The sequence below is a fragment of the Eptatretus burgeri genome, chromosome 3, assembly GCF_056783735.1.
Source record: "Eptatretus burgeri isolate ZD-2024b chromosome 3, Ebu_testis_v1, whole genome shotgun sequence".
NCBI classification, from domain to species: domain Eukaryota; kingdom Metazoa; phylum Chordata; class Myxini; order Myxiniformes; family Myxinidae; genus Eptatretus; species Eptatretus burgeri.
The window spans coordinates 117,568,218-117,586,365 of record NC_140963.1 but is presented as its reverse complement, the minus strand read 5'-3'; the positions used below and the strand labels follow the sequence as shown (position 1 = coordinate 117,586,365).

The 18,148-nt window shown below is 42.2% G+C and overlaps 1 protein-coding gene across 1 annotated transcript in view; it reads right to left on the bottom strand.

Moving 5' to 3' along the window:
• The window catches only part of LOC147030806 (fibrillin-2-like), a 332,975-nt gene that overhangs the window by 66,695 nt on the left and 248,132 nt on the right, over positions 1–18,148 (bottom strand). Inside the window, exons 38-43 of the mRNA XM_085875239.1 lie at positions 18,026–18,094; positions 16,526–16,651; positions 14,823–14,948; positions 12,924–13,073; positions 12,664–12,735; positions 10,908–11,033 (exon numbers count right to left, since the gene is read on the bottom strand). Coding sequence (XP_085731365.1) covers positions 10,908–11,033; positions 12,664–12,735; positions 12,924–13,073; positions 14,823–14,948; positions 16,526–16,651; positions 18,026–18,094 — 669 coding nt within the window. The remainder of the gene's footprint in view (positions 1–10,907; positions 11,034–12,663; positions 12,736–12,923; positions 13,074–14,822; positions 14,949–16,525; positions 16,652–18,025; positions 18,095–18,148) is intronic.

Below are 18,148 nucleotides of genomic sequence, written 5' to 3'. Positions count from 1 at the left end.
ATCCATCCATTGGGACCATACTCTGTGCAGAGCGTTGGTGCTGCCTAAGCAGTCTCGTTGGCTATTGGGTACAATACTGGACGGGTCACCACTCTGACACAGGATACCAGCAAGCTGGCACTCATTTTGCCAGCCTCAGAAGGATGACAGGCAGAGTCAACCCCACCTGGTATTAATTCAACAGCTGAGTAGGATTTTGAACTCAGGATCTTAGGACCCCAAACCCACCACCCTAACCATTAAGCCAACACCAGGCAAAAAACTGCACCATATTATAATAATGGTTATAAAATGTGATAAAAAAGTTATTTGATAAACTATAATTGTGTAAAAAAAAAAAACCCCACAAAATAATATTTTCGCAATGTTTGGCAAAATCTTTTTACAATTTTGCAACAACATTATTGTGTTGGCTGGGGTGTTCTGTCATGGATCAAACCAACTGCATTTTAATATGTAAATTTTGTATGCACAATGGAAAGTAATATACGAGCTATACTTCGACGATGTCTCCACGAAACTATACCGAGGGTAACGAGTGGTCGAACACTCCTGGCGTGACATTAAACAAGGAAATGAGGAACTCATTTCGCCTCTCATTGCCGTGTTGCACTCCAGAAGAATATGCTTGCTGCAGCTCAAAACTATCTTCTTGACGTTTTACGAAAGCTTAAATAACCCGGTCTTGATCAGCTGACACCGATGTGTGTGTGGAGTATGCTGATATATAGACTAGAGGGGTATGCTGATATATTGGAAGCATTAACGAGTCGTGCTTCCCCATTATCTTGGGTCGCTCACCTGCATTTATTTATTTTTTCATTTATATTTTCATTTACAGACGCTTTCCGATGGTGCTGTGATTTTTCTTTGTGTAGCGGCTTCGATGTCCATTGGCACGCAAAATTACCGTGCTTCCCCATTGTCTCGGGTCACTCACCTGCATCGTATAAATTTATTTATTTTCATTTATGGGAGATTTCTGACAGTTCTGTGATTTTTCCTTTAGAATAGGCTCCAATGTCTATTGGCAAGCGAAATTTCAGCTTTCTACGTCATCCAGAAGGTACCGATCTTTAATATCAGTCAGTGAGTCAGTGGTGAGAATGAGCTACATATATGTACTGTATTACTAGTGGAGATGCTGTCGAGGCTCGTATGAGAGCTAACACACACAACATACAGCAAGGGGAGCAGGAGACAAGAGGGGCGTGGAACAGAGACATGAAGAGATCTGTGGAAGGGAGAGGGATGGTGCGGCATACAGAGGGAAAACAAGATGGACACTCCAGGGACTTTGAGGTCCTTACACGACACGCACTTTCAGGAAGGAAAGCAAGGAATTTGAAGGAGGTGGGTTTGGGGTGGATTAGCAGGGGAAGAAAAGATCGTGGTTTTGGATGGGGGAAGATAAGAGATGGTGGTGAACAGCTGTTTTGAAAACGTGGAGGGAAGAGTGGCATTGAAGAGAGTGTGGGAGTTTGTTCCAAAGGCGGGAAAAAAGAGAAATGAAAGAGTGAAGGTGAGCAGTGATTCTCGATTTTGGTAGTTTTACCAGAGGTTGCTGATGGACTTTGAGCGACCTGCGGAAATATGGAGGGGGAGGGGAGACATATCTCAAACAGAGCGGGGGGGGGAGAGGCCAGTGAGGAGACAGTAGAAGACAGACAGACCACCGACCCACCTGTGGTGAGAGAGTGAGAGACCCAAAGACTCGGCCACATCGTGGGAGATACCAATGCTCCGAAATGCCTTGGTTTCCACAGTGTGAAGCCGAGAAAGGTGAGAGGCGGAAGCACCAGCCCAGAGAAAAGAGCAGTACTCCATCAGGCTGCGGAAAAAAGCTTTGTTTGTGGTCGGGAGCTCAGGGGTGCCAAGGAAGGACTTTGCACTACGGAGGATGCCCAGTCGGTGACTGGCTTTGGAGGCCAGCTTGGAACTGTAGCTTTCCCAGGAAAGATCATGGCAGAAACCCAGAAGCTTGAAAGAAAGGACTTCTTCAAGAGGATTGTTGAGAAAGTATATGTGGGGGTTTTTTCCAGATGGTCGTATCAGAGAGACGTAGTGAGTGTGAGAGATTTGTCTGGATTGAAAGACATGTTCCACATGTTGGACCACCTTGTGATTTTATCCAGATCTGCAGAGAGTGAAGAAGCTGCTGCTTGCCGATCTGAGGGATGAGAGATGATACAGCAGAGGGTGGAGTCATCAGCAAAGGGATAAAGAGGATTTTCCAGAGAGTTGGAGAGATCATTGATGAAAACCAGAAAAAGAACAGGGCCCAGAACACTGCCTTGAGGAACTCCAGCCTGGACAAGAAGAGGGGATGAAAGAACTCCATTAAGGACCACACGTTGGCTTACACTGTGTAAACACCATGAATTCCTGGTGTTTACACAGTGTAAGCAATAACACAGTGTAATCAATAGCAAACTGTGCTTCCCCATTGTCTTTGGTCACTCACCTGCTTTTGATTTTTCATTTATTTATATTTTCATTAACAGATGCTTTCTGACAGTTCTGTGATTTTTCCTGATGTTTCTGCTTCGATGTCCATCGGCATGTAAAATTATGGTGCTGCCCCATTGTCTTTGGTCGATCACCTGCATTTTTTCATTTACAGAGGTTTTCCAATGGTTCCGTGATTTCCCGGTGTATCGGCTTTGATGTCCATTGACACGCAACATTTCAGCTTTCTCCACACCCAGAAGGTGCCCATGTTTAATATCAGTCTGTGAGTCAGTGGTTGGAATGAGCTTTATATATTAGATGTGCAAATATATATATATATATATACATATATAAATATATATATATATATATATATATATATATATATATATATATATATATATATATATATATATATATATATATATATATATATATATATATATATATATATATATATATACACATATATACATATATACATATATATACATATATATATATACATATATATATATATATATATACATATATATATATATATATATATATATATACATATATATATACATATATATATACATACATATATATATACATATATATATATACATATATATATATATATATACATATATATATATATACATATATATATACATATATATATATATACATATATATATACATATATATATATATATATATATATATATATATATATATATATATACATATATATATATATATATATATATATATATATATATATATATATATACACATATACATATTATTACGGGCCGGGGGGTCAGCCGCCAACCGACCGCTCTGAACGGAGCCGCAAGTCGAGTCGGCCCGACACCGATCGCCTGGAACATAGATCGCCGCCCGGATAACACCGAGCGACGGGTCCTTGTACAAGAACCGAAATTCGCCAATCGGCAGATCACGTGGGGTAGGGTCGATTGCCAATCTTCAATGTACCTAAAATACCCACGTGATCCAACTACCGGGGTATTCCACCCTTGATGGATCTCGTACGGAACAAACCGCCGAGGCGAGCTTGTCCATGCGCGATTCCGAGCAGCGTAATCGCCGAGAACCGTCGGTCCAAATGTCCCCCTATTACAGCAAACCAACGGCTTTCTAACTCCCAACACACGAAATGTTCAGTCAATGAGCGAATGGACGTAGCGAGCAGGTTTACATTCACACAATACAAGGACATTTATTATAATGAAACACGTATGCAATTAAATAAGGCAAAACACGTATGCAATTATGTAAGCAACAAAAGCACGACAAAAGAACTACAACCGTCTACTTATTATGTACAGCCATTTACACTTAACAGCAGTTCCTACTTATTAGACGGGCCCACGGACACACGTACGCGCGCGCGCACGCACGCACGCACGCACACTAAACGGTGGCTGAGGCCTTTAATCACGAGGTCCAGCTCAGAGGACAGGTGAGCTGAAACTCAGAGCTTGACTCGAACCTTTCCACCTCGTGTGGTCTTCAACTTGTCCGGACCCGGGCTCCAGCGAGAGCGAGCTGGATCCAAATCGCCGTGAGCCGCGTTCCTTCCCGAGCTCCCACGAATCCTCCCGCGCTTCTCAACACATGCCGGTGAGATGAGGCGCCGATCCTTCCTGTCGATGCGTCGCTTCCCCCGAGGACCCAACTCCAAGAAGAGGCCGACGCGTCGCACCAAGCCGGGAAACAAAATGGAGAACGACAAGCTCCACGAACCAAGAGGAAGAGGAAGAAGAGGAAGAAGCCTCCACTCGCAGCTCGAGCCGAACAACCGGCTCAAGTTCCTTCCAAAACAAAGCAGCAGCCGAAGCTCACTGAGCCAGCCGAAGCAAAAAGCTTCCGAAGGCCTCAAAGCCAAGCAAGCCAAACAAGCCAAGCAGGACCAGATGGCTGAACGACTGCTCTCTCCGAAGCAAAAAAAGCTTACTCCTCCCACGGGACTCAGCACACGAACTCTGCCCACGGGACTCGGAACGGGACTCCCACGAACTCAGCCCTACCACGGGACTCCCACGGGACTCTTTTCACGAACATAAAAAAGATGTCCTCTTTATCCTTTGCATCCCCTCCCCCGCACCCGGCGTGATTCATGCCCTCGTGATCCACCCCCCGCTCAACCACGGGTGGGAGGGAGTTGTTGACGTCACGGGATGGCAGGGTTCTTCTTCCTTTTCGCAGAAGAGGGGGAAGGACATCTCCATTGCTTGCTCCCTAACTATTAAATCGATCCGCAGCGCATCTAATCGATTTCCAAACATTTAAACAATGGAAGGTGAGCTATCTTGGGAACATGCACTTATCGACATAGCTGACTAAGGGAACCTGTATGTTGTGTGCAATTGAATTCCAAATTCGTAACAATACATATATATATATATATATATATATATATATATATATATATATATATATATATATATATATATATATATATATATATATATATATATATATATATATATATATATATATATATGTCCATTAGCACGCAAAATTATATATATATATGTATATGTATGTGTATATATATATAGATATATACATATATATATATATATATATATATATATATATAGATATATATATATATATATATATATATATATATATATATATAGATATATATATATATATATATATATATATATATATATATATATATATATATATATATATATATATATATATATATATATATATATATATATATATATATATATATATATATATATATATATATATATATATATAGATATAGAGATATATATATATATATATATATATATATATATATATATATATATATATATATATATATATATATATATATATATATATATATATATATATATATATATATATATATATATATATATATATATATATATATATATATATATATATATATATATATATATATATATATATATATATATATATATATATATATATATATATATATATATATATATATATATATATATATATATATATATATATATATATATATATATATATATATATATATATATATATATATATATATATATATATATATATATCGACTCCTCTCATGCACTTCTAGTGAAAGAAAGCCACATAAATCAACCATGAAAGGCTACGCAAGGTCAGCCCTTTGCTCACAAATAGTACATACATGAGAATCCCTGTTCCTGGATTTGAGAAGTAAACATCAATTGATGCAGCTATGATATGTGGGAGCCTTTTTTTCTTTAGAGAATCACTTATCGCAATAATTTTGACCCTTCCTCCTCCTCCACCCCCCCCCCCCACCCCCACCCCATATCATCCTTGCATCTCCCTTCTCTTTTCCCTATCTTATCCCAACCTTCACATTTTCTCCCGACTATCCCCTTCCCTCACACCCTTCTCCCCACCACCGATCATCCTCACTCTTACTCCTTTCCTTGGTTTTAATTTTCTCAAATGAACACCTTTCCCCCTCCCCCCCCCACTCCCTTCACTTATACATATGCAACAAGAAAAAGAGCAATCAGAGATTGCAGACCCTCACCAGGACTTTTGTGTGGTGTTTGTGTAATGTAGTTTTGTGCATTGTATTTTTTGTGGAATTTGTGTACTGGTGTGTTATGTAATTAATTGGAGACATAATTAGAACTGCCACTTTGTAACTGCTTGCAGTGATGACCAGATACCAAGACATCCCGCTTAGATTGGACACCTGACCCATGACATTTTTTAATTTCTTTATTTAATTGAATTTAGAATTGGATAAAAATAAATTCAATTCAAATCAAATGGAAGACCAAATAGGTACAGTCCTGCATTGAAGTCATCAGAAGGAACCCGAACAAGCAAAAAGCAAAGATGAAGTCATCAGGAGGAATCAGGATAGGATTTGCATTTCAGCTGCTACTCATCTACCCTCATATGCATCAATGCACAGCCAAGTGAGCCTTATTCAAAAACAAACAAACAAACAAACAAACAAACAAAAAAATCAAAAAGAAACCAGATCAAAAAATTAAATAATTCTGGCTGCCAGACCATGAGTCCAATCAAGTTGAAATTTAAAACATGTATTCCGCATCACGACTAGATCATAATTGTGCAGTTTCATGTCAATTGACAAAGTGGTTCCAGAGAAAACATTAAATATTTTTCTTCAATCCAATATGGCTACCAAACCATGTGACCTATCAATTATTCCTTCGCAAACTTGTACACCCATGGCTTGGGGAACATTTGTGTGAAGTTTCTCCTCGATCTGTCCAGCCATTGTGGAGAAAGATTTTTTTTATAGGTTTTTGGGTAAATCCAAAAATTTGGGAAGGGCTGACAAACCATGTGACCAACGATATCATATGTGTGAATCTTTTTTTCCTCATAGATAGGCGGTCACACTTGTAAAATCTCGCCTCCATATGTTTAGCCACTTCAGAGAAGATTTTGGAAGTTTTTTTAAACCTTCGCATTCTGCGAAAGGTTATGTTTTGGTCACTGTGTATTTATTTATTTGTGAATATGTGTGTTTGTTTGTTATTCGCATAACTCAGAAAGTATTAAACCGAATTGCATGAAATTTGGTGGGATGATTCGTGAGTATCCAAGGACGATTTGATTAGATTTTGGGAGCGATCGGGTCAAAGGTCAAGGTCAAGGTCATGAAAAGGTCAAAAACACTCTTTTGAGCATAACTTCCTTCATAATACAGCTATCGACATGCAACCACCGCCATATTGTTCCATGACGAGATACCTTTTGGATATGTAGTGCCGGATTTGACGTAACGTCATCGGAAGTGCGTCTAAATAATGTCACAAGATGACGTAAATTTTCAATTTTCGATCTCATCAGTTTTGATCATACCGTTTTGTAGGACTTACCTTAAGGACGCCACACACCAAATTTGACTTCGATCGGACTGACCGTTATGACGTCATTGACGTTTGAACATGACGTTTTTCAATTGTGGCTAAAATGTCCTGATATTTTACATTCAAATATCTGTATAATTTATCAAGCTTAGTCTCCCAAATCCAGGCATGAGGATCAGTACCAAAATATCTGTTTATTGATGTACAGGTTTTGCCAATTAACTCTGTAGTCAAGGTCAAGGTCACACTCAAGGTCAAAATATACTTGTAGGCATAGCTTCAGATCTAATAGAGCTATTGACATGAAACCAACGTTAAAACGTTCAGTGAACTACGAGCTTTCAGAATCGTAGTCCCCGATTGGACGTGACGTCCCCGGAAGTGCGTCAAAATGACGTCAAAAGATGACGTCATTTTTCAACTTTTTAATTTTTCAGTGTTTATCATTCCATTTTGTTGGACTGCCTTCAAGGAGGTTACACACCAAATTTGACGCCAATCGGACTGACAGTTGTGACATCATGGACGTTTTAAAATGACGTTTTTCAAATGTGCCCGGAAAAAAGTTGCGGCTGCGAAGGTATGTGCTCTACCGAGTGCCCGTTCTAGTTTTTATATATAACAATATGGCTGCTGAATCACGTGACCGATGACGACATCAATTTTTAGTTTCTGTGGACCATTTTATCCCCAGCTGACCCTCAAAATTTTCATATTGATCAGATGTAGCATTCTACATATGCAATTATGACATCATAACGAAGGCACCGAGGACGTAAAAAAAAAACAAAATCACACTTATTCTCCATGAGAAGTACTTGCCGTGTGTCAAGTTTAATTTTTTTCCTTGATGTGGTTTCAGAGATACAGAGGTCCAAAGTTTTTCCATTTTTCCAACATGGTTGCCACACCACGTGACCTATGATGTAATAATTATCATTCAGACATCCGACATGAGTAGTTGCATCTATGGTGAAAATTTCGACTCAATACTCTGTGCAGAGCGTTGGTGCTGCTTAAGCAGTCTCCTTGGCTATTGGGCACAATCCTGGATGGGTCGCCACTCCGACACAGTATACCAGCAATCTGGCACTCATCTTGCCGACCTCGGGAGGATGACAGGTCGAGTTAACCCCACCTGGTATTAATTCAACAGCCGAGGGGGATTTGAACTCAGGACCCTAGGATCCAAAGCCTGATACCCTAACCATTAAGCCAACACCAGGCATATGGATGGACCAAAGATGCCTCAACTTGGCATATTTGTAGAAAATCGAAAATTATTTGCCAGTTGAATTAAATTGTTCTGCAATATAACTCGTAAACAGTATGTATGTGATGATTTACTTCCTGGTGTGATGTCATGACAAATCTGAAGAAGAAGAGTTTGACCTTTAATCACAAATTCACTGACTTTATAATTCAGAAATCAGAAAAAGACGCATCATATATACTGCATTTTGTAGGGGTATCGAGGGATATATTAGTGTTGGGGTGGTCTGAGTGTTTGGGCTCCCCTTTAACATGTTAAATAAGTTGGTGTAAAAGAGGTGTAACAATGGCAGCAAACTTCCTTTTTCTACAACCTTTAAAACCTTTATTTTATTTCAAATGACTTGTACATGTACGTGGGCGGAGTTCACGAGGAACTGATGTCGCTCTCGCCCAATCAGGGAGATGCGAGTGAGTTCCCCGGTGGTCGTCCAATGAGCACAGCCCACGCAGGATAATATTCCTCTGCCTGTTTGGGGGGCGGTCCGCCGCGACGGCCGTCACGCCCCCCCCCCCGGTCCAATCAGCAGACTTGGCGTTATTTTGCGGCCATTGGGCGATGAGGGAACCGCGCCAGAAAAGGGGACGAAGGAACAGAGAACAAACAATCTGCGCCCCGTCATCTCGTCGCTGTCGTGGTCTGGCTCTCTGCCCTCATCTCGTCGCTGGCGTGGTCTGGCTCTCTGCCCTCATCTCGTCGCTGGCGTGGTCTGGCTCTCTGCCCTCATCTCGTCGCTGGCGTGGTCTGGTTCTCTGCTCTCATCTCGTCTCTGGCGTGGTCTGGCTCTCTGCCCTCATCTCATCGCTGGCGTGGTCTGGCTCTCTGCCCTCATCTCGGCGCTGGCGTGGTCTGGCTCTCTGCCCTCATCTCGTCGCTGGCATGGTCTGGCTCTCTGCCCTCATCTCGTCGCTGGCGTGGTCTGGCTCTCTGCCCTCATCTCATCGCTGGCGTGGTCTGGCTCTCTGCCCTCATCTCGTCGCTGGCGTCGTCTGCGTCTGGCTGCTCTGGTCCATCTTCTGGCGACCGGAGCTCCGGGAGGGGGTGGACGTCCATCCAGCCGCTTGCTCGCGGCCAGGTAGCCTGCCACGTTCTCGTTCCTCAGCTCGACTTCCCTCCGAGCCGAAGGGATAATAAAGACCATTTGGGTCTGTTTGTTTTGGGTGTGCGTCTGTGGGCCCGTCTTTACGTAGGAACTGTTAAGTGCTTGTGTTGCACATGATTTCATTTCTTTATAGTCGGTTTAACTCTGCTCTTTGTGTGTTCCTTCCTCCCCATTATAAATAAATCCCCTGTTAAATGCTTCAGCTCGTTTTTGTGTTTCTTTTATTGGTTTAACGTGGTGCGTGTTGGGAAATTTGGGAAGCGGCAACGTGTGCATTTGGACCGACGAGACCTCGGCAACCATCCGCTCGGGTTACGCACGGGTCGAGCAAGGAAACGACTTGTCCTGTTCGAGTCCCGTCGAGGGTGTGAATACTCGGTAGTTCGCCACGTGGGTCTCGAGGTATTTTGAAGTTTGGAAAATAACCCTGTCCCACGTGGTTGATTTATTGACGACTCAGGGTCCTGTAAGGGACCCGTACCTGTCGGAGTTTTCTGAAAGGTGCGATCTAGATTCCGGGTGTTCGGTCGAGGCGACCCTACTACTCCACCTAGCGGTCGTGCTCGCAGCCAATACCCGGCCCGCAACAATATATACTGTATATGTATGTATGTATGTATATATAAACACATACACACACATATATATATATCGACTCGACTCATGCACTTCTCGTGAAAGAAAGTCTCAATACCAATATGGCTGCCATATTAAGGTCCACAAACCAAAAGGAGCAGTGAGTGTTCCAAAAACATGTAGGTTTGCAAAGGTTATTATTTATCAATAAGAGTGCAAAACACCAAGACTTCTGGGCCAAGATCGATGCACTTTCAAAACCCTTTCGTTTAGCAGGACTTGGACAAAATATTCTGGCATTTTCAATCATATCGACCAATCAAATTATCACTCGCGTGCTCAGCGTTGGGGAATATTGAGATTCAGACAAAATGGTGGCTCGTGCTCAGAAACGTGCTCATGTTTGGATTTATAAATTGTGCTTGGTAACGGAAAGCAAGAGTTGAAAGGACCCTTTCCATGTCCTTTTTCTCAAGACTGAATGGGGTAAGGAACTCTACGAACTCTCAAGTTTTATTTTATTCTAATTTTACTTGAATACATTAATTGACCTCTCCACGACACCTCATTACGAAGGTGAAAACAAGAGACATCTTTTCTTCACCTTCACACAGCAGGAGCTGATCGTTGTAGCTGAATCCCAGCGGGCATTCACAACGGAAGCTTCCCACCTGGTTGATGCACACTCCGTTGTAACAAACACCAGGGATGTCCCTGCACTCGTCAATGTCTGCAAAAACAGGAGTGGTGGGAACAGTTGGATGGTTGAATAAGGGAAGTGAATTATGATGTCTCCACAAACACAGACACAATATATTATTATGGTCCACAAACCAAAAGGAGCAGTGTTCAAAGAACATGTAGGTTTGCAAAGGTTATTATTTATCAATAAGAGTCTTGGACAGCTCTATTTCAATGTTAAACATTTGCAAGACAACATAGTCACATGAAGTGTAAGCCCAGAACCTGACTTACAGCTGAGATTGGAGCAAAAAAGGTGAAAAGATTAAGGAAAGCAAGGGACCAAGAGAAAGGAGATGAGGTTCTCGGGAAAGAAAAAGAGAAGCACACAACTAATACTACTACTTTCATTCATTCATGCACCATGTTCTACCTAGAGTGTCGGTGCTGCCGAAAACAGTTTTGTGGCGAGTCTGACAATCCTGGATGGGTCGCCACTCCAACACTGGAAGTGTGGGCTGGAATTTTGCAATTTGGAGAGGGTGCCGGAGATAGCTCGCCTACTCTTCGCAAAGGACCCGTGGGATATTTAACGTCCACCAAATAATGCTGGTAGATGGGATGCCCAGTTTAGCGTGCATCCGAGGGATGGCACACACATTGATGAATCACCTTGCCTGTGAAACACCAGGATGACAGTTTATAGCTGGGCTAAGATTCAAATCCAAGCTCGACAGTTCAGATGCGAATGTGTGTACCTCTAGACCATGCTGCCACACTACTACTACTACTACTACTACTACTACTACTACTAGTTTAATGCTCCAATTATTCCCACCTTCTTGTGAGGTTGACAGGTGAAAGTTTATGGCCCATGTCTTTCACATACTGTTCGACCAAAGGTGATTTGGGCAGGAATTTGAAAATTGCTTAAGATGCCAGCGATAACTCGTCTACTGTTTGTGAAAGACACCATTGGCTCTTGAACGTCCACCAACAACCAGTGCTGGCATATGGGTCTTCTGGCTTAATGATGGACGGTGCACATATTGATGCCTCACACTGAATGCAAAACACCAGGGAGAGAGTTTATAGCTGGGCTGAGATTCAAACCCAGGCTCGACAGTTAAAAGTAAGGGTTCATACCTTTTAAGTATGCTGACAGCCCGAGAAGCATAGAATGTACCGATGCTTTCTTTTTCTTTTCTCTACTGTTGCGTACATTCTCAACTTAATTATTTTTGGAATGGTCTTCCCTGCGTATGCCTGGTGTTGGCTTATTGATTGGGGTGGTGGGCTTTGGATCCCAGGGTCCTGAGTTCAAATCCGGCTCAGCTGTTGAATTAATACCAGGTGGGGTTAACTCGACTTGTCATCCTTCCATGGTCGGCAAAATGAGTGCCAGCTTGCTGGTATGCTGTGTCGGAATGGCGACCCATCCAGGATTGTGCCCAGTTGCCAAGGAGACTGCTTAAGCAGCACCAATGCTCTGCACAGAGTATGGTCCCAATCTCCTCCTGCCCTGCGTGTGTCCGGAGGGGGTAAGCTTTGAATGGGTGTGTCCTGGTTGTATGAATCCTCATTGGGTGCCCACTGGTTGGGTGAATTTAAAATGGGTGCGGCATGAATGGTGTTGCATAGCTGCTTGGCTTGACATATTGGGTGCCATGCAGTCTTACCAACTGGTTTTCCAGTGTGGATATCGATGATGAAGCCAGGCAACTGGTTTCCACAGAGTTGAGTGTATTGAGCTGAGGACAGGAATAGTTGGGAGAAGATGGTACAGAACATGGGTAAGCTTTATTCAAAATCTTGTTCTCTGATGATGCAAGTAATTGCAATGCTGGTGTTGTAGCAAATGTATTTGCTGGGAGTTGTGATGAATATTTTTGATGACGTCATTTGTATGAGCAAATGGTTAGTGCAGGGGTATGCGTACAGGTGGTGGGTGCTGGGCAGGGTTCACATGGCTTGTTCCAAGCTTTTCCCACGTTATATGAGCAACAACACATCTTCTTGGTGAGATTGTAAGGAAGTTCATTCTCGCACGTCTCATTGTAGCTCTTGTAGCAAAAGCTCTTGCGCATGTCTGTAACAACAGCACAACAGTTTGAGTGAATGACAGAGAAACAGTATACTCAGAAGTCACTTTTGATTGCGGAATACATTTTCGACGTTGGCTAATGACATGAAACTGGGTCACGATTTGTAAGAATATCATGTAAAGATCAATAGACATGACGTTTCTGTAAACAAACTAAACTGGTGTCATGTTAACCAGACATGTCAAGTGTCTGATTAACCCCCGACAGTCACCCCATCCTGCTTAACCTCCTTAAATCCAGGATTACCACACACCTCAACTCTTTTGTTTCTCCTTACTCCCGTTTGTGGAACCACCTTCCCGAGGTCATTCAATCCCACTTTTCCCACGAGGACAACAACCAACTCATCTCCCGTGGCCTGCAATGTTTTTCTACCCCTTAACCATACTTAACCCACCCTTTTACTTCCAGGTTACTGTATTTTCTCTCCCCTGCCACTTTTCCTCCGACCAGTTCATGGTGTCCAACTGTTGCCATCATCACCCCACTGTGTCAGTTTGTTACCTTTTTACCCTAAATCACCTCGCTATTTCATGAGCCTCAATCTTGTATAAAAAGATCAAATTAAAGATAACCATCGTATCACTATGACATCAGCAAAACATACACACACACACACACCTGAAGAATTGCTTCAGTTATAGTACCCGATTCATAAGCCATCCAGATCATCAGCTGGGAACTGTCCATCATCAAGGTTTTGACCCTTCAATCTCATAACCTCTTCTAACAGTGGGTCCACAGCATTAGTTGCCACCAAAGGTCATCCATTCAGGTAGATATAAAAAAATATATAAAATATATAAATATACATACACACTGAAGTGCATTTCCACTTTAAAATGCATTTGATTATCAGGAATTTATTGCACAAATCTCTTTAAAACAAAACACGATGAAAGTTTCAGCTTATTTTTTTTAGCTCGAAATAGTTTTGTTTTGGGCACTGATGATGTCATCACCTACAAGTTCAATTAATGCAGAGACATTCTTATGATGATAGTCAGCCTCATCTCAGGTCAGCAATGTGGAAGAAATGCTGGAAAACTTTATCACAGTGGGGAAACGAAACTCAAAATTGAAAAAAATTGAGAATTCCTACATGTGATTATTGCATAATTTTGTTCTTTGTGAAAACATGCACCGTGAAACAGCAAATGCATGTTGTGCAAATTTCCAGTAACTTCTGTGGAGGAGGTCTTGTCTTGCCTCTTGGTGTCCTTTCTTGATTGGCTATCACAAGGACATGAGGTGAATCTGCTTTTTCATTAAGAAAACAGATGGAGAGGGAAAATGAACTACAGTGATCAGATATTATAGTCATCATTTCAGAGAAATTTACTTTATTTTGTATACAAAGTCGAGGCTCGTGGAAGAGTTGGTATACTGAATGTATCAGGACGTAACAGGACAAAGGAACAATGGAGAGCAGTTGGGGTGGGGGTGGAGGGAACGATAACGATGTCTCGGTGAAGAAACAAAATCGAGGGAGACTTGGACAAACAATGGAGGTGGGGAGGAATGGGGGGCAGGAGAGGATGCATGGTGTGGACAAGATGGATACAGAAGGAAACTCTCAGGAGAGAAAACTGGAAATTTGAAAGAAAGAGGAATTTGGGATGGGGTGAGGTTAACGAGGGTCGAAAAGATCATGGTTTTGTAAAGGGGAGGATCTGAGATGGTGGTGAGCATCTGTCACCACGTACCCAATATTCCATTAACCTGAACCTCACCCATGCAGTTGTTGCCGCCATTGACTTGCATGTAGTCTGAAGGACAGACACAGGTGTAGTTTCCCAAGGTGTTATAGCAGGTGCCAGGGCCACAGACTCCAGGGCTGGTAGTGCATTCATCCACATCTGTGGAGAAATGGAGACACAACACAACACAGCTCACCCTCTCACACACTTGTAAACTCAATTTTGAAAGCAAGACATTTACTCCATGGTGTCCGAAACCTGTGAAGTGCATCAAGCCTGCAGTGGGAAAATATAATGTACAAGTACTGTATAAAGTGGAGCCACCCTGGACACATCTTGGTGGAGGGGGGGGGGGGTGGGATGCGGAACTGAGGGTCATTAAGGTAATTTAAATAATCGTATTCGTACCGTAAGTAAAATTAGTACAGACCTCGGTCAATTATATTTAAAAACCCAATTGTGAATCAGTTATCAATGGTTAATAATGCTGCGGTACACTGAGGACAATCTGGGAATTGCTTCGCTTTGGGGGGAAAGTTTTTATCCAAGTAAAGGCTTGAATTGCAGTTTTAAAGAGAACGGTGGCACTCGGTTGCCAACATACCCCCCCCCCCAAGGCTGAACAGTTTACGTTTTGTATCCAACTGATTGGCCAGATCTGCATCTGGACCTCAACCAAAATCTAATCGGCTCGTCCTTGTCACCTAACAAACTCATCCACATAGCTTTGCCATAAGTCATGCACAACGTTTTGAAACATCATGCTATATATCATTTTTGGCCCTATCTCTCAATGGTGAAGAATCACGAAAAAATATATTAAATTCTCACATCTGGATCTGGACCGAGACCTTCACCAAAATCAAATAAATTCCGTCTTGTCACACACCCAACCTGTCCACCAAGTTTCGTCCGAATCCGTCCATAACTTTTTGATATAACCTGCTCACAGACAAATAGACAAACAAACAGACAGGCCTGAAAACATAACCTCCACCCACTTTCGGTGGCAGAGGTAAAAACTTCACAAGTGGTGTAATGTCTGGGTCTCATTGTCCCAGGCTTTCGAGAAAGGGTATTTCTATGGCACAAAGCACATTATTTAAGGCTTTTGGGGTAGGATTTTCACGTCAGTATTGCTCGGCACGCTCTGCACGCTTTTCCTATCTCCGAGATATGCTTCCATAGCGGAACTGTAACAGAGGGTGGCACAGGTGCAAATCCGGTTCCAGGTGCTTCCATACCCCTGCTGAGCAGTCATGGGAACCAAACCTATTCCATTGAGGGCATTGCAACAAGGCATTTGCTCCATGATGAAAACGCTCACACTTGTGTAGGAATGCACTTGATTCCCACATAAGCATTCAGCGTTAGTGCCTTTTTGGATTTTGATGTTTGGATTGAAAAAATATATTTATTTTCTTGGTCAGATTGGCATTTTCAGGAACGAGTCACCATGTAACTCAATAGTCGTATATTGATGAGATCCCACACACCCAATGGAACTAAATAGATTGTAATATTCTGGTTATACTCAAAAAAATTGATCAAAGTTCCATCAGTAGCAGTCATTTTTTAAGCATATTTAAAATGTGGAAATGATGTTAACTCTATGGAGCTTCCATGAGCCCAAATAAAAGTCGTCACTTTTGGCCACTGTGTAATAGGAATCTGTGAAGATGCACTTGGCTCGACTTTCGATCTTTACTTTCACAATCCCCAACATCAGGTTTCACCTTCACAAATGCGCGACTCCTCGTTGAGGAAGAATCCAGGGGGGCAGACACATTGGAAGCTCCCAAATGTGTTTAGACAACTTCCTCCTTGGCACAGCCCTGGAAGCTCCATGCACTCATTGATGTCTGTTCAAGATGAGATAAAGTAAAATAGATGTGTGGGTATTCTTAATCACACGAACGCACAAAATGACGTCTCCACACCTCTCAGCAAATGCCGGCAGGCACCTCTTGCTTCCTCATCATGCCAATTGTTCTACCTGAAAGTTTAGGGTTAATCTACTACGACGTCTTTGGCAAATCAGATTATGAACCATGCTCTTATACAGAGCACTGGTGCTGCTGAAGCAGTTTCTAGGGTGAGCATTACAACACCGGATGGGAAGGAAGTCAGGGCAGGAATTTATAATTTGTTCAGGGTGATGATGATAGCTTGCCTACTCTTTGTGAAGGACACCAACTAATGTTGGCAGATGGGACGCCCAGTTTAATGTCCATCTGAAGGACAGCACACACATTGATGAATCACTCTGCCTGGGAATTACCAGGATGACAGTTTGTAGCTGGGCAGAGATTCAAACCCAAACTAGGCAGTTTAGAGGCGAGTGTGCATCCCTCCAGGCCATTCTGCTCGCCTACTTCCTTTATGGGACAATTAATCACACCTTGTTTTTGGTCCATCTTTGACGAATCGGTTGGCCAGGCCTGATGTTCAATTGAAGATGGCAGGAATTTGGAATTTGTTCAGGGTGAAGGCGGTAGCTCGCCTACTCTTAGCAAAGGACACCGTGGGGGTTTTAACGTCCACCGTGTAATGCAATAACATATCCAGCCTAACATCCACCTGGTGGACGGCACACCCTGCCTGCAAAGTCCCAATCCGACAGTATATAGTTGGGTTGAGAATCGAACCTAGGACAGATATCTCAGAGAGAAGTGCGCTACCTCTGCACCACCCTGTTGGACCACCTATTGAGGGTCAGACTTCTATCGAAACTCAAAGACTCAAACAGTGAGATTCAAACAAACTCCAAAAAAGAAAAGTAATCTGCTGAAATGCAACAATAAAAAAACGATTTACCATTGAAAATGGCCCACGCTCCCATCAGCATTCTGATCAAAACAACCATAATCAAGTAAGGAATCAAGATAGTGATGTCATAAAGCGGCAGTCCCAGTTCGATTCAGTTGAAGAGTATGACCTCAAAGAAAGTAAAACACCTTGAGCAGGTAATGTAGTCCTTCATCCAAGAGAGAACCTTCGATCCGATAATGAAACCCTAAACGTGTTATACAGTCTTATTGCACATCAAACAAACAAAACCCTCAACCAGTTAGCTGTGTCATCTCGGTTTTTCTTTTCTTTCCAGATTTCACTCGCTAATGGTGGCACAAAGAGCAAAACCTCGACCTTTTTTGGCACCTTTTCACCAATGCAGTGTACCATTTCCTGGAACATTTGAATGCTTATATCGTTGGTGCCTGGGTCAGTGCGTGCACCTTCGAGGATGACGGTGATAGGGTTAGGTCTGAAACCTTCTCCTCCTGGGCACAGCGTTTTGTACTCATCTGTGTGTGGGTGAGGGTTGGAGGGGGAGTGTGGGAAGAAGAAAATGAACTTAA